Source organism: Anopheles ziemanni, chromosome 2 (assembly GCF_943734765.1).
Source record: "Anopheles ziemanni chromosome 2, idAnoZiCoDA_A2_x.2, whole genome shotgun sequence".
NCBI lineage: Eukaryota > Metazoa > Arthropoda > Insecta > Diptera > Culicidae > Anopheles > Anopheles ziemanni.
Window position 1 is genome coordinate 61,973,816 of NC_080705.1, and position 22,644 is coordinate 61,996,459.

Here is a 22,644-nt window from a genome sequence, read left to right on the forward strand (position 1 = left end):
CGAAAGTTTCTCTCCTCCCGAAGACCTCGACCGGGTCCGGGTTCGTCCGCAGTGCTGCCCGCGATCCGGTTTAACGTTTTTGGGTCGCCGGTGGTTGTTGAACGGAAGAGGCAAACGGAACGAAGTGGCTCAAAGGGTTTTGATAAATGAAGGCTGGCGGGCGCCGCGAACGATTAGAGAGACTGTTTTATGGTAGCAGATTTTATCCGTACCGCGTGTAACATTTTCCAGCTCCAGGGTAGCTCGGTTCGTTGTCTATCTTATCGCTAACCATTTTCGTTACATTTTTTTCTTAAACGCAATACTTTTTCAAGCTCGTTTTTGTTTGGAGTGAATGATTACAGTAATAAATTTAAAATGTTCTGTTTGCGTTTTTTTTCTGCTAACTTCCACGGTCCTTGTTAGAATTTCAAACTGTTTTGGAAGTTTGAAACATGACACTTACATGGGCCCGATTTATGTTATTAATTGTTTTATTTTATTAAGCTATTTATCGTATGTCGTTAACTCTATTTTTTTTATAAAATCGTGTAATGAAAATAATCGAACTAAGGGAAGTTATTAGCTAACTTGGTTTTCTTCGATTTCGGGTACTTTTTCAAAACCACACTGTTTGGAAAACTCATTAACTCCAAAGATATATAAAAATAAGAGCCCAGTTCAGCGGGAAAACCGATTCTTGCGGTCGGCGTGTTGATCTCTGGAATGTGCATCGACATGCCCGCCGGCCAATATGCGTGTGTGCGTGAGTGCATGTGGCCGCTGCGGCGGGGTTTCCACGTCCCTCTTTCCCCCCGGGGGCCTCTTTGAGCTTATTCACCTCCATCCAGCATCAGGCATGCGCAAGAAAGTTGCAAGTCCTAGGTTATAAATGCTTTTTTTTTCCTCTTCTCTTCTCTCTCTCCTCTGCCCGTCCATTCAATCTCCGTTCCAGCCCCGCAAAGGCACGCACAGCATAACACGTGTCTTCGAGTGTTTTGCTCTCTGGCGTTTGCTGCTGCGCCTTTCACTTTTCATCGGTCGATCGAGTACACACGACGCGATCGTCTCGTGATCGCATACCAGGATCGGTGTGTTGCGATGTTGCGGGCGTAGGAGGAGGGAGGGCGAAGGGAAAAAAGGCAGCAGGCGAAACCCGATGGCGCGATTGATGGGAGCGATTGTGGGATGCAGTATTTTAATCATCGCGGGGTTTGGTTTCGATTTGTGTGTGTCTCTTTTCGACAATATTGCGCGCCCCGTGATTAAATCATTAGCTGATTCATCGTTCGATGTTATCAAGTGTTTTTTTGTATTTGCTTCCTTCCTTTCGACTGTTGTTTTCTTCTATTGGAATGCGTAAATCAAACGGAAGTATTCCAAAGCGCTACGCCAGCAACTGTGAGACAAATTCAGTTTCTATCATCCCTATCTACTAGATAATCCAAGGCGATCTTCTTTAAAATATTATACCGTGAGAATTATGTTTTGTTTTTAATTTTGTAGGATTGAAAAAATGCCAAAAATGTAGCTTAAAATTGCAGACTTGAAAACATATAAAAGAAATATATTAGAAATATATAATTTTACATTTAAAGTGGTTTATCAAAAAATAAAAAAAACCCGTTTTGGTTTAAATACTATTTCTAAATAGCAGCATTGATTTAACCTAAAGTGGTACAACAAAAAATGCCTTTGAGGAAAATATCAAATTGAAAGGAAAAAATAACAACAAAGATCACTTTGCATTTAATTTGAATATGCTGTTTTTGAATAATGATTCATTTTCTAGCTGAGCGGGAAACATATTCGAAAAGACCCCTCGGCTATAAAAGGCTTCTTTAAACCTCAATTAATTCCTTAATCGAATGAGAAATTTTTAATGTTCTCCCGTCGAACGCCGAATTGCTGCAAAAATACTGTCACTTTCCTTCGGCTTCCATTAGAATAAGAAAGCCCCAACCATCGTCTTGCTTGATGGATGAAGCGAATTTCAGCTTAGCTCACTGTTACCTTTGGCCATCAGCGAAACCCAACCATGGGGGTGGGGTAGGGGCGAAAAAAGGTTTTCGTTTCGGTTTTTTCCCCCGTTTATTCTATCGTGTACAAGCGAGGAAGTTTGCTGCTGCCGGGACCGGAAAAGATGGGACCGAAATGGGACAATTAAATTTTCATATTTTCCCCCATCCCTTTCGCCACCTTTTTGGGGAAAGGTGAGGTTACGCTGTGGATGGATTTTGTGTTTTATTATCATCATTAAACGGCAGTACGTACTCGAGGCAGCCGGGTCGGGTGAAAAGCTGCCGCTCGCGAAGTGTTCCTTTCGTCAGACCGGCCGTTTTTGCACGCCTTGCTCTGCTTCGGGAATAGCGTGGTCTCTCGGGCAGGTCCTGTTTGTGACTGGCTCCAACCTGGTCATCACGCCGAAGATGGACCGCCTGAGATTTGTCCGGCCTTCTAATTTTATTATCGTGGGGGAGGTAGAGTTTGCTTAGTGTTTCCCTTTTTCCGTACTTTTTAATGCGAAGGGGAGGCGGGCATACGATGAAAGTAAAATGGCGAATGAGGCGAACCTTAAATTCCCACCGGGGACTAGGGAATAACCATCATGCGGCTGTGGAAGAGCCTTTTGTGATGGCGATGATCATGATGATGATGATGATGATGGTGATGCGAATGTTTGACGTTGGGGCCGTAGCAGAAGAAGGACGAACAGAAGGTAGTGATCATCACCAGGGAAAAGGGATCGAAATTCTATTTACATTTCCTGTTTTTCCTCGGTTCCTGATGGGGGGGAGGTGGAGTTGGTGAATTATCCTGGCGTTGCAATTATTTTTCCACTTTTCACAGTGTTTACTTGGGCCCCTTCCTTGGTGCTTAACTTACCCGCATAGTCAGTTTTGTGTACGTTTGTGCTTTTTTGTTTAATCTTTACGGGTTGGTGGATTACAGTTTGTTTGTTGTGCAACATTTGTGGAACTGTGCAGAAGAGTGGTGGTGTACAGCGGACACGGACCAATGATAGGTTCATTGGTTGTCGCTTTTTCCCTCGGGCACTCCACTACAAGCCGAATGGTATTATAAACTTCTTATGCAACGAACATCTTAACCTACTTTAAAGGTGTGTAAGGTAATGTGGGGCAATATAACCTGTGGAAATCTTTTTTTTCATTTAGTTCATTCAGCAAAAATAATCTAACTCTTTACGAATCGATGCTGTTCTACTAGCAAACAATTTTAAAACGACGTTAAAACTATCATATTGTTATAAAGTTACGAAATAAAGTTTTAAAAGTACTTTTTACAACTTGTACTTTACAATTGTTTGGCAAACCAAACCAACACCAAATACTAGTGTAGAACACACGCCGTTACTTTTTATCTAATAAGAGTTATTTATTAGGACTTGAAAGTTTTTTAGTATCTACAATTTCAATATGAGGTAGACTTTGTCTAGAAACCTAGTTAAATGTGATTCCACCTCCAAACAAATACGAAATATCGATAATGAATCATGTGTGCGTTGTGAATATAGAACCTTGAACGTACAACCTTAAGCTAATTTAGTTTATTATTTATAACACCGTAACAGTGTTATATTGAATACGTTTCAGATCTTTAGTGTTTTACTTAACGTTTACAGCAGTGCTTTCTACTCCACATAAGCTGGTGCATATTGCCCACTGATGAGGATGTATTCATTCTTGTCTTCATAACCAGAACTTAAGAATTATGTATCCAATTCTTTTCAGTACTCGTTAAGTAACATGCACTTTATGAATTGTTATTGCAATATTTTAGGTCAACACTTGTTCTAGCTTAAACTATCGTAGGGAAATTCCTCATGATTTCTGGCATAATTAGCTTTATGTTGTTTTCTTTGTAAAATCTTAATGTAGAGCCCTGAAATTTACATAGGATGTATTAGACACGCCGGTGAACATATTCTTTTGCTTTATTTTGTGCTAAATGGCTTAATTCAGTTAAAGAAGTGCCGATGCATTTTATTCCATCGGTGCATCATGCCACACTTTCCCCTATTTTATTTACTTCGCGTGTGTTTAACGACTGGATTGCTTCTGTTTATCATTGCTTTCTGACGGCATGATGCAAGTACAATTTCGTCGATATCGTCTTATAATGTGGTGCGATGTTATGTTTGGCAAATGTTGTTTTACTCGTAATTTACAAAATAAATGGACTCAATGGACAATACATTTCTTAGATTTAAAACAAATTCGTTTTCAACTTATTTAAAAATGAAAAATAATACTTCTGCGAAGATCCTTCTATAAATCGTACTGCAAATGTAACGATTGTTAATCTTGAACTCACCGTTAACACGTCATATTTGTATTTTCGCTTCGTTATATAGTTCAATGCAGATATCTATAAACGAATCTTGTTTGCCTGTTACATTGGTCCATTTACAGAGCAGCCATAGATTAATGTTACAAAGAAAAGGTTCTATCCTTGATAAAAACCTTCCTTGAGCTGTTAATGGAAGTGCTTGTTGAAAAAAATTAACGCCTCACATTACCGACAGTTATCACCCTTTAATGCTGTTAGTTCGGCCAACGCTTCAGTCCACGTGGTCGAATGTTGTTCACGAAACGCCTTGAGTGCCCGCCCATCTGGGCCCGGGTGGTTCTTCTTTTTATTATTTCTATCATGTGCTCGTGTTTTGTTGTTCGTTGAAAACTTTCATCCTCTTACGATGAGTTTCACTGCTTCTCTTTTTCGCTCGCGTCAAAGCCGTCCGTTTTACGCGGCTTCATTGGATAACTTTTACTTTCCACACTTAATCCACTTGCCGCAGAAGATGCTAGGCGCGAGCGGTTCGAAGCTCTTATTTTTATCGTGCGGACCCATCCGCACATTGATTCGAAGGGGCATCGCGTAAACCTTTTCCCTGACACGCTGTGTTGACGCGTCCTAGCAAGACACACACAGACACCTGCGCCATCGATTAGGGTGGTAAACTGGATTGCCCTGCCAGAAAAGGGGTAAGTTCCACCAAGCAGAGCGGAAGGGTCGAAGGTGGGCGCGAAAGTGAACCGTCAAGCGACCGGAGCCAGAGCTTTCGGAAACTCCCTTAAAGCAATCAACTTCGAGCGCTTGTTATGTACACCCTGCGTAGGTTTAGTAATCTTTTTGCTTTTCCGTTTGCCCTCCCGAACGTGCCTTGTCCTACTTTGTTGTTAGATATCCGTTTTTTCCAATTTTTCCGCCATTCATTCCTTAACCTTGTAAACTTCCCTTTATTCCTTTAAACGAGAGTTTCCGGGGAACAAACCTCGCACGCTGCCAATGGTGTTTTTCTTCATCTCTTCCCGCTCGATTAGTATTCCTTTACCAACCACCCCCGAATCAGCCGGGGTACTTCCGGTTTTCCGTTTGCGCTGGCAGGGCTCGATTCCGTGTTTGTCCTTGCACGCCACGCAGCATTTACGTGCCGTATCTTCGCGTTCTATCTTCGACAGCATTACTGTGATGTTCTGCGCGGCGGAGAACGGTCGGCATTCCGTCGGGAAAAGGGGGGAAAACCAAATGCTTGTCATGATTTTGCTGTTGTTTTGGTTTACTCTTTGCCGTCCACGACGCTGTAAGTACACGCACCGGTTATTGTCGAACAGGAATCTTCCTGTTTGTACGCGTTTGCGGGATGGAAAAATTGAAAAGAAAATTACCATTCGCATTATCATCGGCGGCGGCGGCGGTCCTTTCAAAACTCAAGATCGTGCTCTCCTGATAAAGGGGGGATTCCGATTTGCGTGCGGAAAAATTGATCGGGAGAAAAACAAACACCCAAAAAGGAGAAACCCTACTGGATAGGCACATTTATGCGTTCGAGAATTCAAGCTGATTTTCACGTGAAGGACAAGCGCACATGATTTGGAATATTACAAGCCCCCGAATGCACGAATTAAGTAAAAACAAACTAAACAAACAACATTCACCATCAAAGAGGATTTGGGTAGAGAAAGAAAAAAAGGAAACGCGTATCAAAATGAAGCCTGTGAGGAAATTCATGTGCGGAAAAAAGGAAATCAAAATTACGCTAAACATTGGCTCAATAATGTTCGGCAGTACTGTTCATGTGGTGGCTCCCCGGGCTACCCGGAAAAAAGGGTTTCCACTACGGGAAACGAGAGACTTCCATCTTCAGTTGAAGGCCCTCGGTTGCGGGAAGGGAAGGAAAGGGAAGGAAAAGGGGGGGCCCGCAGTTAAGAGAGAATGCTTTTCCGGCGACGTGGCGGCACCGACAAATTTTCCCCTGAAATTACAGCACCATCGAGGGCCAACACACGCACACTGGGCTCGGTGAGGTGGGATGAAGGCGAAAGGGACGAGTTTAGAATGTTCCGAAAAAATGTCATTCTTAGAGATTTAAGTCGTATCTACATTAAGATTGAATTCAATTTAAATTGCCGTAAACCACTTTTCTTGATTGCTTTATCCAAGTTTGCACTATGAATTTTATCAAAAAGGTATTTTAGTAATTTTTGCTATTTTGCTTATTTTCTTTCTATCATTTATCCTACATACAATAAATATGTTATAAAATTTTGCAAATTTACAATAAATATGTAAATTTTGTTAAGGTATCAGGTATGAAGTGGCATGAAGTGCTATCGGAATAAAATGTTCTGGAATAATTTTTTTTTTATACTTTTTAATCAAAACAAGACTATCATTGTCTCCTATTTTTTCCTGTTATACATATTTATCCTGTTTTCGGAATTATTTGTGTTTTATCCCGGCTTTTGCCCGAGCGAAGCCTAGTGTGCACTGTGAAGAAGAACCGTACGGGAAAAGGAGTACAACCCTTGAGCTCCTCTAGTACACACAGCAGACGAGAACGAACACTTTCGGCCGACTCCATCGGCAGCATAACTTTCTACGTCTGTGGTTTTTCACGCCGCAAAGCGAGATGGAGCTACAGAGCCCCCCTCCCCCACCCTTTTTGAGGCCATTTGTTCTCGAACGGACGATTTAACGCTTTGGTGTAATTTTCCGACTGGCTCTTTGCCCAGCGCCCAGCGGTTCCCGGGGTGGCATTTTCCGGAGGAGCTACCAAGAGATCGTACCAGTCGATAGTGGTGGCGACGGGCATGCCATGTCCCCCCGGATTCCGCCCCGCCGAATGCCGAAAAACTAACCTTCGCCACCTTCCTGCTGCTGCACGCCCAGCTCTCCAAGGCTGCTGTGGGAGCACCATTTTACGACCACCATCCGTTTAGGGGGTCGGCGCATGTGAGCACAAAAGGGAGGGCAGGCTAGAGCACGAGGAAAAGTATGTGTATGCGTGTGTATGTGTGGGTGAACGTGGGAGGAAAATGAAGGTCTCGGGATACAAAGAACAACAGGGAAAAGGCCTGCTTGCCGCGGCTGGTGTTTTGCACCATACAAAGATGTGTGTGAGTGTGTGTGTGTGCGTTTGTGGGGTGGATTCTACCCGTGTCGATGTGTGTGGCAGGGAAAGTTACATCTCCGAACTTCCCACGGCTAGTATGGGAAAGCTTTTTTTAGCGCAGAAGGGACTTTTCCTCTAACGCGACGCCGAAAAGAGATAGATGCGTGCACGAAATCTATAAGGAAAAGTGAGTGAACAAAAGAGGATAAAGATAAGGACGAGATAGAATGGAAACTAGAATGCACTGGATACAATAAAGAGTATTCTTCCCTCTACACCCAAAGAGCCCGTCTTGGTAGGGCTGATGGGGGTTTAAATTATCGATTTTTCGTACGCCCGGAACGGCGCTTGTAACACACTTTTACAGCGCGACGCGAATCTTCCAAACGGATCGATTCCGGTCGCGGTCGGACGCACGCGTTCGTGCCATAATCGAACCGGAGGCAAGGGCCGTTTATGGCTAAACGATTATGGCACCCGCGGTACGGGGAAGGCAGAAGGGTGCGAACGGTGTTCTTCCTGCATGAAAATCCCGATCCGCTTTCCGCAATTCGCCCGGGAGTTGCTATTTTTCCACTACGAAAAGTTGTCCCCGACGAAGCCACTTTCCAGAACGTCACCCTTCCCGCCCCATTTTATGTCCTTTCTCTTTCGCCTTCCTGTCATTCATGGTTTCCCCGTCCTGTTACGATGATTTATTACCTACTAAGGATTACATCAACAAGCATTAGGCGACGGGTAATGCTAAACCACAGCCCCCTTTTCCTAGGGGTGACGGCCAACTCGCGGGAATAGTGTTGGCGGCGTTACCTTCCGTTACCAAGCGTTACGCTCCGGCTCCGGGAGTGCGCCGGAATTGGGGATGGAATTTATTACACCGGAAGGTCCTTGAACAAAAAAAAAAAGAAGAACCGGAGAAATGTTTCTTTGTTCGGGCCAAAAATGTATGTCTTTTTTTCGGGATGAAATTATTTGTGGCTGCTCGCTAAAAGAGTACGATCTTCGGTGTTTGATAAGGCGTGTCGTGTTCTTCAGCGGAAAACACGGAAAGGGAAGGATTAATTTACGGGAAATGATATCCGATACGAACCCGGAGTTTAATTTTTCACCAGCCCAAAACCGAAGACAGCACGACCCGGAAAACGGTGAAAATATTAAAAGCTCTCCGCGTCAGGATGAATTATCAACGCCGTGATGTCCCGGGCGATCGCTTTCGTGACGGGGTTTCCGTGTCTTTCGGGGGAGAGGGAAAGAAAGAAAAATGTTCCTTTTTGCTGTGTCCTTTCTCGCCATATTCCACCGCCACCGGCCTTCGACCATGTACTCCCTTAATTGCGTTCACTTTGTTAACACGCTGGAGGATAAGGAAAATTCGATTTTCATTACCGGGCCGGTCATTTTAACACACCATTTCCCGACCACCATTTGCCGGCGACTGGTGTAGAGCAAACAGCATCGTCGCTTTTCCGGTCGCCCGCCCCCCACCCCGTTTGGGCCAGGTGATAATTGCTGCTGTTACCGCAATCTGGTGCCGTGCTGTGATCAAGGGTGCGAAGATGGGTCGATTCATTTGGGCCTGAGCGTCGTTGTTCGTGCTCCGTTTTTCGCCACTTTTCACCATTCAGTGTAGAACGACAGTTAACGCCACGTGAAAATGGTCCATTAATAATTACGTTAGGTAACCTTCGCCGTCCATTACGCGCGTTCAGGTGTACAATTTTTAATTCGGGCTCACTTTTGTAATTTCATTTAAAAAATGTTAAGGTATATTAATTAATGTTTATTATAAACATGTAATAATTATAGATAGAGCTCTTTGTTTGATGTGGTTGATGTGAAAAATGGCGTTAGTTTTCATAGATAAGGAAACGCTAAAAATGTTTGATTTATTTAGTGTTATTACTTATGAATCTCTTAGGGAGATCCATTCATATAAATCTTTCACTCAAGTTTCATTCAATACGAGTTATTCCTTTGCATTTTTCGGCTCCATGAAGCTGTTCTTCGAAGCTTCATAAATCTTTGGGAGCCGTGAATTTCTTCTTCAACGATTCATTAATCTCAAAATTAAAGTAAAGAGTCAATGCATCTCTATCTCAAACAACTCACTTTAGTTGTATTGTATCCAACTTTCCTAGTTTAAATGTTTGTCTAGACAAATAATTTCATTTTCGTTTTTACTTAATATCTGTCATTTGTTCTATATTTTTTTTTTATTTAGGGAAACTCCCTGTTTCCTCTGCAACACTCATTGTCGATTTAACCAAGTTTGACTTGGTACAACCCGAAAGCAAATAACTTTGTTATGTACCTTTAGATTAAGGTTTGATATATTATTGAATAAAAAATAATAAAACAAGATGAATAGTTCGGTTTCAGGTGTTAAGGTATTTCTATCAATCAATTTTAAGTGAGTTATAACGTTTAAAATTGATTAGGGCAGCACTTGTTGCAAGGAAATAAATATTTAATCCTCATTTTAAGCAACATTTCCCAATGGCGACCACGTCCTTCTCCTCGTTGTAGATTCTAAAAGATACCATTTTCTGTTTCGATTTGCAGTGAAAGTTGTTTCGAGTATCGTTTACGCTTAAATCTTCTGATCTAGCCATTTCGCTTGATTTCGCACAGGCTCGGAGGAATCCGATCCGAACGACATCCCCGCCGATCCTTCCCACCGAATCCCTCCCCAGCGAACCGAAAACGGAGAAGTTAATTTGATTTGATTTTGCCACGATGGAAAAGTTTGGAATTACGGTAGCTTCCCCTTCCCCCCAGACCACTTGGCGTGGAAAGTTAAGTGGAAACTACAAATGATAACAACGGTCTGCCAAAAACTGGTGGGATAAAACCCCACGACCAGGATAAACTTAGGCCGGTTTTTTTTCTCTTTCTCTCTATCCGTTCTTTCCCTTCGGGCGTCGACGGAAGGCTAATTCCATGAATAAATAATCCTTATCCCCGTACTTTTCGGCAACACCGGAGCGTGGGGTGCTGGGATTAGACGGGCCAATCTTACGATATCATGTTTCGGGCGAAACGGGCTCGCGCGCGGCCGCGTGTGTGTGTGAATTTTGGTACCGACCGCCGGATGATGTCACTTTCGCCCGGAAAAGCCCACTCGCCAGCGGCTTGCACTTTGCCTGAACGATGAAACCGAACGTGGCAGGGAGATTAATTTTTCAAATATTCATATGTGCAATTTTCCCCATCGAGCGGAGTGTTTCTGTGTCGTGCGCTGTGTGTGTCAAATGCATATATTTTTCATAATTCATTTTCCTTTCCCCCCAAAGTGGTGAGGGGTGGACAAGAGGTTGGCCTTTCAAAATAATTCTATAAATGAGATAAGCATAAAGGCGATCCGACAGCAGGACAATGGTGATAAGATCTGCTGTGTGTGAAAATCTTCGCCCCGAATCCCCGCAAAGGAACATCGGAAACGGATTCTTGGTCCGTTACACATTTCACGTGTCAATCAGGGGCCGAACCGGGGCTGGTTTCTTCCGCCGATCCGTTCTTTTACGGTCACTAATTTCTGGGCCGGTTTCGATTCCTTTGCTGGCTCCCAAAAGTCCAGGCTCTAGCCAGCCGGAACCGGACGGAAAGAGCATCTCGTTTCCGGCGCAAATCGATCGCGTTCGTTTCGGTGGCGAACGGTTGCTCGTTCGCAATCGTTCTGGAAATTATGGCACATATATAGTATGAATAATTCAATACGCCCCCTGCTAGCCGTTTGGTGGATGCTGCCGGCGCTAGGCGTCGATGGTCATGGTTATATAAATTTATAGCCCCATACACACACACACACACACACACAGACCGAGCTCCATTTATGTCGTGCAAATGCACGTTCGCACAAAATCACCCACCCAATGGTTACCGGAATGGGAAAAATTCAAATGATCCATTTTCAATCTGCTATCGCGAGACGAGAGTGCGCCGCGGATTGGAGTGGATTTCTTTTATTTCCACGGCGATTGGAAGCTCAGGGTCGTCCCCGCCGATACCAGTGTTTCGTAATAACAATTTGATCTTGGGCCATCGATAGCGGAGGGCTTTTCCTTATGCCAATGTAAAGTATCGATTGGATTCAGCGGGTGCTGCAATTGCAATTTTCAATGGATTTTCCCCTTACCCGACTGTTTTCCACCTCGGCTGGACTCCTCCTGTGGTACAGCGACAGAAGGCAGAAAAAGCCGAGGGATCCTTTATGGAGCTCTGGAGCCGATCTATTCCAAGAAGGACCTCTATTCCACGACCTTCTTGATTTCCTGGACCGGTTTGAATCATATTTTCTGTAGTGTCTATTCATAGTTCAATAGTAATCCAATCGGTCTGAAAACCGATCCTGAAAAGAAAGGATTTTGCCGGAAAAACTATGATTTTTAATATTGATTTCAAGATAAAGTACCAATATCTAAAACTTTAAATAAAAATGTTCAAAACCGTCACGAAATTGAAACCTTCCGGTGTCCGGGGCGATAATTTACAGACTCACAAAAGGGTCCCAAAATGGAAAATTCAAATGTTGTCTTCTTTTCGGAAGTGGGTCGTTTTGTTCACCACATTAGAAACTTCGTTCTGGTTATCACTGAAAGTATCCAATTTGATTGTAGAGCTCTTCTAAACATAACACTAATTGAAAGAGGCCATGTAAAACAAGATCCTGATGAACCGATAGTCAATTATGTTCATGTAATCAATATGGTCTTGATAAGTTGTTTGTTTGCTGCTGCTCATAAGCCTATTTAAACATTTAATGCTTCCCCGTCCCTGTGACACGAAGTTCTTAAGCATTTTTCGAGAAGCGGTCTGACGATGTAAAGCATCCTTCCTTTTGCCTCTACCGGTAGACACACTCCCCGCATACATACACACACATAACGAGCAAATGGTTGTAATAACAATTCAATGAGCGTATCAAAAACAGAAAACTCATTAAAAGGTTCCATTTCCACTTCGCTGCTTCCGCAGTGCGACCGATCTCCGCCGGATAGGGTATGTCCTAGTATGTTTGTGTTTGTGTCGATTGTGACAATAGTTTTCCCACAGCTGAGTCCGTCCTTCCCACGAAAGCCAGCAAGTTGCCGGACGGTTTTTTTTTCTTCGACTTTTCCGCCGAGAGTTTCGGTCGCGTCATGGTCCTTTTACTTGCGGAAGACAGCATCGTCACCCACGCGGTATCGAATACCTTGATTTTCTATTTCTGGTAGGCAAACATTTCACAGACGGCTAGCGGCCGTCTTGTCTGACGTTGGCAAACCTCTTTCCAGCATCCGTTGGGGTGACAGCAAAACCAGAAATGAAATAAAAATGCACACTACCGGGTGCGCATGTTAGTTTGGAAGACTTTTGCCTTCCGTTCCAGCGCGGACACAAATCTTTCCGAAGCCTTCTGGGTCGAAAGAGAGCAGAGCTAAATGCAAAACGTGGCCACATTGTTTGCGCTCGCTCCATGGGAAAGTTCTAGCAAGTATTCCACCACGAACGGAGTACATAAGACATCCCTCGGCCGGCATCCTCGAGTGGCGGAAGGACTCGATCCGTAGCAAGTGTTCGCCCGAGCGTGACATGACGGTAGGCCGGGCGCTGAAGGTGACAGTATTCAATGCAAAGGCGAAAGGACTACGGCATGGTGTTGTAGACGCTGGTCGCGGCCTAAATTAGAAAATTTGTGGAAAATCTATTTGCACAGCAGCAGGGAACAGATGGCAAATGTGACACCGTAGGAGCCCCGAAGCAGCTAGTTTATGTGCCTAGGATGGTACATTGGAACACACACACAAGTACACCGGCAGACATGCAGCTCAGGTTATTAAATTATGTCCGCTTTGGCACCGAGCCTTCTCTCTAGACCTTTGCTTCTCAAGTATTGAACATACGGGAGTCGATTCTATGATACACACATTAATTAATTGTTTGGTCATGATAATGCATCATTTGTGGCCTTTAGTATTTGTATGTTTCATGAGGTTTGGTGACTCGTTTTGGTAATGAACTACTTCTGACACTTAAGACGAATTTTTGAACCACTGAATCGGTTAATTTGCTAACCGATTTTGGTACAAATGATTTTTTGAAGTCAATATTTGATATCCATTTGTTTTATTATTTTGCGTTTACTATATCTAAATATGTTTATCAAGCGATCCGTCTAACTCGTTCGTGGTTCGAAATCACGAAATCACGTTTTGTGGCAAAACATTTTTTTTAATATCAAGAAATACGTAAATTATTTATAGAACAGTCTTAAAGTAGTTGCGGTCAATTTCTGGCTATTTTACTAATTCGTAAATTGACAAAAGTTGGCACACATCGATGTTTGAAGTGTAAATCTATTTGTTTAATTATTTTACTTTGGTAATATTTAGCAATCGATCCATTCGTTCGTGTTTCAAAATCACCACATTCTTTGGTAAGAAAAGCTAGTTTCTTATAGACTTTTGATAGGAAATTTGTAAATTTACTGACAATTCGTGGCTATTTTAATAATCTCACAATTTTGACTCACTCCCCAACTAATCTGAGTTGAAAGTTGCTAGGCAAATTAGCCGAAACAACGAATCAAACAACGTTCCGGTGGACATTAAACACCTGAATGGGTAAAGTTGGGTGAAAATCGATGCCTGGATCAGCTCTCTGGCTCAGTGACATCTTTATGGACGACACCAGTGGATGGTTGTTGGCCAGAAACCAGACTACCCCCTTCTAATAACACCTCGCCAAAGTATCCCCAACAGCTATTCGCAATGAAGCAAGTATGTTTGCGAGAAAACATGTGATCGAAACAATAAAGCCGAATTTCAAAAAGGGTGTGAACTTGTAACCAAAAACCAAAACACGTACACCCAGATCAGGCAAGTGTGTGTGTGTTCGTGCCGTGAGCCAAAAATGGTAGCAGCATTGTTCTCGTCGTTCAGATTTGGCAGAATCGATCGTTTGCTGGAGGGATTTTAGTGCTTCGAACAGGGATTTCGAATCAAATTTCCAATTGAAATATTTCGGAGCTTTTTTTTAAAGGTCCCTCTTATGTGCTTTCGATCTCATTTTGTGCACTTCATTCTATTCTGTTAATACGTATCACTTTTCGAACCGGTCCGTGCCTACCGGATCGCCTGTTGGGGAAGGTTATTGAGGCATCAGGGTTTCGACATACACACAAGCTGTTCCTCGTCAAATCTGGACTCTGGGCTTAGCTGCGGTGGATCACTTTCTGAAAAAAAGGATTTCGATTTCTACTGCTATCCTACTCTTTCTGCATTCGGCACGCATCTACCGGAATGACAATACGGTGCGGGGGCGAAAGTTGCCATCTTTTGCTGCTGTTCTGTTGCTGACGCCGATGCTGCACTGATGCATCCGGCGAAGAGAACTCAGATAGATGCACCAGCATCGGTATGACCTAGTTCTCATCATCAGCCGATTGTTTGCTGAGAGGAGGAAACACCGTGCTGCTTGCGCCGGGCCAGGGGATGACGGACGAAACACCGAGCGCCAAGAACTTGTCGCAGTGTTTTCCCGGCCAATGCTTCTACCATTTTCCACCACCACCGGCGGCGTTATGTACCCGCGTGATTGTTAAACGCAATTAGTGTGCCATTTTGTGGCGCTGGCACAATAAATAACGCCAAAGGTGACTGCAGACTGTGGGTTGTGGGGGAAGGTGGTTTTTTGTGACCGGGGGTCCAGAGAGAGCGTTCTGTCCCGGGAACAACGCGCCCGGAATGCATTCATATAATGTCTGTGTGTGGAAAGGTTCTAAATTCAGCAGCAACATCCTCACGAAGAGAGGCGACAAACACTCCTGTGATTAGCTGAAGTTTGCCATTCACACGCATTCGGTAGTAGTGTTGCTTCGAGTAAGAGTCGCTAGGGTCCGGTGGTAATTAGTTTATCGACAAAAACGAAGCTACACGCACCGGGAGAAGAGCTGATGCCATAGTGATTAGCTGTTGCAAAAGGAAGACGAATCGAAAGTATATTGAATTAATGAAAGGAGAAAACATGTCACCAATTTAAGAGAAGCAATTGATTTTTTTGTTGTGTGAGCCAAAGGACTGCATTGATTTCTAACTTTGCTTTGGGCTTTGTGTAGAAACACCGTTAAGATTCGTTTCTTATTGTAGCAAAAGTAGAACAATCCCAGAACAAAGTTTCATGTTTTTGAGAGATGAATCGAATGAAATATTGTTGAAAAGCAGCTGCAATAAATCGGGAAACACAAATACCCGAATATTGGAACAAGATATTAATCAATTTCGAAAACCCAAAAATTTTCGGCGTAACATAATAATTATGAAACAAAATATAACTTATAATTTTGCTAGTTTTTACGCACTACCTTCTAATAGTGACCGTTTGTAACAAAACTCAAAATATCGCAACGATGTAGCTTGACTTTGGCATACATTCTGGCGCATTACACAGTTTCAAGTCATATAATGGAACCCTCGAATCAGTTGGTGGAATTTTTCAAATCGATACAAGAATAATTCAAGCCCATCCTGGAAGTTTGGAATAATGTTATGTTATCTAGGGTTCTGTAGAACCGTACAAGTGTCATGCTGTTGGTTTTCATTGCGTCAGCTTCGGGTCATACACTTTCAAATACGGGAGAAAAAAGCTAATGAAACTGAATTTTTACATTCTATTTACCTTTGATACTATCTTTTTAATAATTTTTAATCGACCGGATGAATGGATGATAATGTTTAACTGACCAGATATTTAAAAAAATTAGGGTTTTTAGGGTTCAATAGAACCACATTATGGGGGTCCACGACAGGGCCGGGGCTCACCATCTCGACGACGTGGGTTCGAATCCCAATCGAAACCGAATCCTCCCCTGTACGAGAGAAGAACTACAGTATGATTGCAAACTTCCAGAGTCAGCTTGTATTATTCCTTTACCAATTTGAAATATTCTCTCAACTGATTCAAGTATTCCATTGTATGAAGCAAAACGCTGTACATGTAACGCAAGGGCAAGCTATTCTCTTTCATTATGAAACGTAATATTCGACTGTTTTCAACTAAACAAAAAAACAAATCTCTCTCGGTTTTGCGTTCTTATGTTGCAAGACAAAACATTTAAACTACTATTCAAACTTTCAATTACTTACCGGGATCGGAATCAACATTTCTTTACGTCTAACTGGAAACGAAATATTGATTTTTGTTTTGCATATTATGTGTAGACAGGTAAACTTCAAGCCCGAGATGATTAAAACTTTAATCACCACGACCCAATTGTTGTGTTTTGCATTGTTCTCAAATCTTACCCAGCGTGGAAATGATTCCGTAAGGAATTGGTGTTCGGTTTGGATGCCTTAAACAATCATTCACCATCTTACGTTATTGCCAGTGTGTGTATGTGTCTGTATGATTATGCTACATTCGACCCATCCTTATTTTCGAAATGAAAGAAGACCATGAGAGTAAAATGGATTTTCGCAGTCAGGCCAGAAAAGGGCCCAGCCTTGCGACTGTGACTGATGGGCATTCCACAAAAGACTCCTTGGCTGACTCTGCCTTGGTCGACAAGAAAACCGGCTTTTTAGTCCTTTTTTCTCTTTTTATGCGTCCTGCGTGTGTGTGGACTGCGGAATGAGTGATCCATTTCCCCGACCGGCATGACAGGACGGCATAGCCCGGCCTGGCCCTTTGGGGCTCGGAAATGCTCACCCCCCTTATTTCGTCCGTGACTTTGTCCACAGTAAATAAGGTGTCCTCACTTTGCCGCCATCATGTGTCCGTTTGAAGGAAACGTTCGTCACCCACAAGCGTATAAGCGTATAGATTTTCTCGTGATTTCCTTTCGTGTCGTTTGCATACTCCCCGTCTCGCAGTTGGAAGATGGGAGGTGGGGGAGGCACCCTGGGGATGGAATGATTTCCTTGTAAACATGTTGTTTTACTTTAGTTTTGTTTTCCTGTTATTAACATGACCCGCTCCCATAGTCGCTCCGTTTTCATTGGCTTTTCCCTTCCAGTCACGCATCCTTTTCCATTTCCCTTCGTTCCCCCATGCACCTGGTAGTCGCGTTTACTTACGGTGTCCTTGTTTTATTCACTTTTCCTACCGTTCGTGTTCAATTGTTGCAAATTGTTGCCGCTGTTGTTGTTGTTCTTGTTGTTCTTGTTGCTGTTCTCGTTGATGTTACTCGTTGCTGTTACTGTTGTTGTTATTTTACTATTGTGTTCTTTTTTTCTTCTTCCTTTTTTCTTACCCCTTCCCTACCTCTTTCTCTCTCTCGTCCCGAACATCTTACACCACCTTGATCATCCCACCCGAATCGATTTGTGGGCTCTTTATCTTCCTGTTTTTTCCACCAAATTATCTACGTATAGACTACACCTACACAGCCTAGATCTCGTATTTACGCATCGCCATAAGAGGAAGCAAAAGAATCAAATCAAACAGTTCTGTCGAGTGACGTGACGCCATAGGCAATAGGAGAACATAAGCAAAAATAAAAACCATTCTCGAGGTTCGGAACTCCACCCATCGATCCGCAGTTTGCGCAAAAAAAAAAGTGGCTAGCTGAGAACATTCCACACAAACTCTATCCACAATTCTTCTATTTCTTGCTCTCCCCGAACCTGAACAACAGATCCATCGAAGGCAAAAGGAGCAAACCAAAACGCAAGCAGTGACAAAGTGAAGAATCCCGAGAATGCAACAAGGACTGTAAAAGACCAACTGAACTTGGACGAAGCTGTTGACGGTGAATGTGTTACTGTTATATTGTTGTTGTTACTTGAAATACCGGAAAAGGAAACCATCGGACACAGCGTGGGCCAAAGGCTACGAAACGAACTCGCACACCCCAAAACCAACCCAAACCAACGGAGAGAGCCCGAAAGACTCACGGCGACAAAGCGGGGATACACAATCACAAACGGTGGTGCCAGCTGGTGACGTTAGGACAAGTGATCTAAACTTCCGACGAGAAGTTACCGCACAGAAGCGTCTAAATATTGTCTGCAAGACAACCGAGACTTCACGAGAGAGTGAAGGCGCTCCCGGGCTGGTTGACTGAAGGTTGACTTTAAGATGAACACATTGAATCTGACATAATAACGCAAGCAATAGGCGAGATACGCACGAGAGCCAATCCACTGAAAGCTTCAACGAAAGCTCCCTGTGAAGTACCGAGGCAGTTTTTCTTTCCTGTGGAAACATTCAAACTCGGACGGAGAGGAAAGAAAAGATACAACGATCTTGGCTAGGTTCAGCAAAATCCTCTTCATTGATTTGCTCGCAGAAAAAGCAATAAGGCTTATTATTAAGCATCTTTAGTGCTATCTGGTGGATTCTTTTTTACGCGAGAGCAGAAAAACCACCTCCCACACGCTCCCGTTTCTCGTCCCGTCCTAGTCCCCCCTTCCCCCGCCCAAAGACTCGCAAGCATAGGACAGCCCGTCGCTGATTGTGCGGCCACACACTTTTCTCCGGCGCGAAGGTAAAAACCCCCCCGGCCTCAAGACGGATCCGTATCCGGCAGCGCTGCACAAAATGTCCATACCGAATCCGGCTGGACAGCTCGACGGGGCCCTGGCGGCTCCGAAGTACGGCACCCTCATACCGAACCGGGTGTTCGTCGGTGGCATCAGGTAAGTGTTGTTGTTTTTCTTTTTGTTCTGTTTCTGTTTTCCCACGGCTGTTGCCGGTGTTCCGGTGTTCCGGTTCCGGTGCGTCCGTGTTTCCTTTCGCCTTTCGCGTTCGGTTTTTATTTCTTTCTATTGTTTTGTTCACTGGTTGAATTCGTTACTGCGTGTAACCCCGGTGTTCCTTACCCATTGACACACCAGAGGGGGATACACCTTACATTTATTTTGTGTTCAGTTCGTCTTTGTACATTCGAGTTCATTGCAGTTTTGCAGGTTTTTATTCAATTTTTAAACATCCAAACGGAGCGAAACCTTTAACTCCGATTGCTTTCGCATAACGCTGTTTGTTTCCGTTCTCATTTCGCGATAGTTGCGTGTATTAAGGCACCATTAGTTACAAAATTGTTGCATTTTAAATAGACCTTGTAAACCCAACACTGGCATCATTAATAAAGACGCTCCGGCATTTTATCCCGCTGTTGCGGCGATAAGCATTGTCTTGGGCAAGAAAATGGAAGAAATATATAACCTTTTTGCCAGGTTATTTCATCTGTATTGCATATAATTTTATCAACTTCATATCGATGAAAATTGGGAAAAGGAACGAGTTGTGGATTGTGTGTGTGTGTGTGTGTATCGTACTGTGATAGAAAAGAAATACTGCAACACAATCGTTCTTCTCTCGGTATTTCTTCAATCCACAGTGGCGACACGACGGAGGCGGAACTGTGCCGTCTATTTTCATCGTACGGTAACGTCAAGTCGACGAAGATCATCGTGGATCGGGCCGGTGTCAGCAAAGGCTACGGGTTCGTGACGTTCGAGACGGAGCACGAAGCACAGAAGCTACAGAACGATGTGAGTGAGGTTGAAAAATTGTTTGTTGCTTTTTCGCTACAATAATTTATACGATTTTCTTCCACAATTCCACCGATCGCTGCGTTGGGTTTTGCTCCGACCGCTTCCCGCCTACTAGTGTGACTGCATCGTCCTGCGGGACCGGAAGCTCAACATTGCGCCGGCCATCAAGAAGCAGACGATCTGCGCCACGAACGGCGCCGTTTACTATGCCGCCACCCCGCCAACACCCGCCATCAACAATATTCCGATCGAGCAGTTCGCCACGGTCTACCCGCCAGGTGTGCCAACCATGTACCCTCCGACGTTGCCGTATCAGCCGTTCTATCAGTACTACAGTGTGCCAATGGTAAGTAAGCTGACCCGTGCTGGCAGGAGGAGCATCCTCTTGCGAGATATGCTCGTTTTTTGTGGAAGCAAATTTATCTTATTCGCCGTTCTTTTTCCTTCCTATTGGTCCCCAATGCTTTCCCCCCACAGAACGTGCCCACCATCTGGCCTCAGAATTACCAAGGTGAGTAAAGTGCACGGAGAGAGCCGTCTTACCTGTAAACACCATGTTACTTTACAACAACAGAACCCGTTTGAATAATTTCAATCAAATTTCAACTCATTGTGTACCATCGTGGTCAATTTAACCGCTCAGATTCAAAACGCACTTCGTCATTTTGAAAAGCTTTTTCTGATCTTTAACCGGCCGATGTTATAGTAAACATATTGATTAGCTTTTAGCTTTTTTACTTTTTTGATGCACCATGCCACCACTCGGTTCTTCGCTCAGTGTAATGGAAAAACGATCCGTCCAAAGGAAATCCCAAAAAATTGATCGCCCCGACGAATCGGTCTCGTTGTAACTTCGATGTGCTGTATTTTAACATTTAAAAAAATGGCTCAAGAAGTCTTTTTGAATTCTAACAAAACCATATGCTCTGGATTTTTATTAGTCAAACGCAGTGTTTGTAATATTCATCTATTTTCTAAATATAACAAAAAACATATGGTATAATCTTCAATTTGACCGCTTTCGGACGATCGGTATTCAAATTATTGGATATCTTCAAATGATAGTAAACAAAGTCATATCTCTACGACTTCGCTGGTTTCAATCATATTTTACAGTTAATAGTCAAATATTTTCTTTCTCAATGTTTAGCTATTTGTGTACGAATTCTAACACAATTTTCGATTTCCCACAGGTATCTACCCTTGTTAAGCGACGGTGGAAGGACGTGGACGTTCAATCAAACCGTGAAATCGTTAGCGAAAGATGCAGCGGAGGTGGAGCAACAACAAAAAAAACTAAGATAAGACTATAAGCGACATGTTGAACGTGAAAATCAAGCTGTTAAGTAAGCAGACGCGCAGCAGAACGGGCGTTGGACAGCTGGGAAAGAAGAAAACAAATCTTTATTTATTATCATGAGTAATATTTATACAAACCACGAAACGAGCAGACAGGAGGACGGGCATGTAGCGAAAGGAAACATCACAATCTATATAAGTATAAATTTGGTACTCTCCGAGGACCCGATAATAGGGGGAAACTTATAAAAAAAAAACTAGCAAAAACTGGCAAAGTTACGGCACGACGATAATGTGACCAGACGGCTAGGAAAGGACGATGGGGGTGGCGTACAACGAACACGACGTACGTATGCAATAATCCATTGATGGAGTTGATGTGCGGATGATGGGTCTCCGTTACCGAGCAATAATGAAACACCGAAGGAACTTCTTTCCTGAGAAATTTGTTATTTTGTTTTCATCAGCTGGATTAATTTGAGATATACAACCAAAACGCACACGGAAACCGAAACTACTGTTACCTTTACATCGTGTAGATCGCCCGAATAACAGTCTTAAAAACTAATCCCGTCGCCGGAGGGGTTACCGTGTTGGAAACGATACCAAAAGGGCGACAAGGTATCCGGTAGTGACACTGTAGCATCATCGGATTAGGATACCGTGGACGCACGCAAATGTCACGAGTCATCTTTACCAACACCGGTGTCGGAAGGAAGCGAAAGCCAAGCCGTCAACCAACCATCTTCTCCGAGCGAATGGCGGGCATCCTATCCGAGCAGCAACTCGTCGTCGTTAATGGCCGGCCTAAGAGGATGCTGCCCGACGTCGATGGAAGCAGATGGTTGGTGCGTTGATGCTGGCGATGATCAGGAGTTTGCTGCTACCGGTGATGATGATGATGATGATGTGTGGAAAAGTTTTGATAATGTCCCCTCTCCATTTCCCATAGGGGATATGAGCAAAAATAATGCAACCGTAACGCAACGGTGGCGCAGAGATTGTATATAAAGGCGCGAAGAGCTTAGTTGTAACCGATGTAGGCATTCCCTCTCGTCCACTTGTTAACATCGTCTACGTGTCCGGCGCGTAGTTTCTTGCAGCCCAGACCGTGCTGGAAGTCCTTCGGGTCGGATAGTAACAGGGCAACGGTGAGTCGGCAAAAAGCAATGGCATCGAATGAGTTGACTGGATGGAAGGTACGCGCATGGATGGACGGCGGAACCATCCGTTCGCGATGCGAAAAGTATGCCGAACATACCGCCGTAAGGCTTTTAAAAACAAGGAAAACAGTAGAATAAGAACAAACGCTCTCCCTCTCTTCCGTTCACATTAGAAAACTCACGTCAATGACAGCGAACGTAGTGGATGGGCTTGCACAGACTTTCCACGGCCCCCGAAACGATGATAGTCGCACTCCATCAACATTGTTTGCCGACGTGCAAAGTAATTCAAAAGCGTGAGCCTTCAGAAAAA

General features: G+C 43.6%; 1 protein-coding gene across 4 annotated transcripts in view; it reads left to right on the forward strand.

Moving 5' to 3' along the window:
- Positions 1-21,558, forward strand: part of LOC131282330 (protein boule) — a 37,654-nt gene extending 16,096 nt beyond the window's left edge. The window contains exons 1-6 of one of the 4 annotated variants that reach the window (XM_058311760.1): positions 17,864-17,885; positions 18,009-19,011; positions 19,713-19,866; positions 19,985-20,213; positions 20,321-20,380; positions 21,063-21,558. In XM_058311760.1, coding sequence (XP_058167743.1) covers positions 18,914-19,011; positions 19,713-19,866; positions 19,985-20,213; positions 20,321-20,380; positions 21,063-21,079 — 558 coding nt within the window. In that variant the 5' untranslated portion in view covers positions 17,864-17,885; positions 18,009-18,913 and the 3' untranslated portion in view covers positions 21,080-21,558. The other 3 variants (XM_058311761.1, XM_058311762.1, XM_058311759.1) reach the window with 3 other exon arrangements.
- The last annotated feature ends 1,086 nt before the right edge of the window (positions 21,559-22,644 follow it).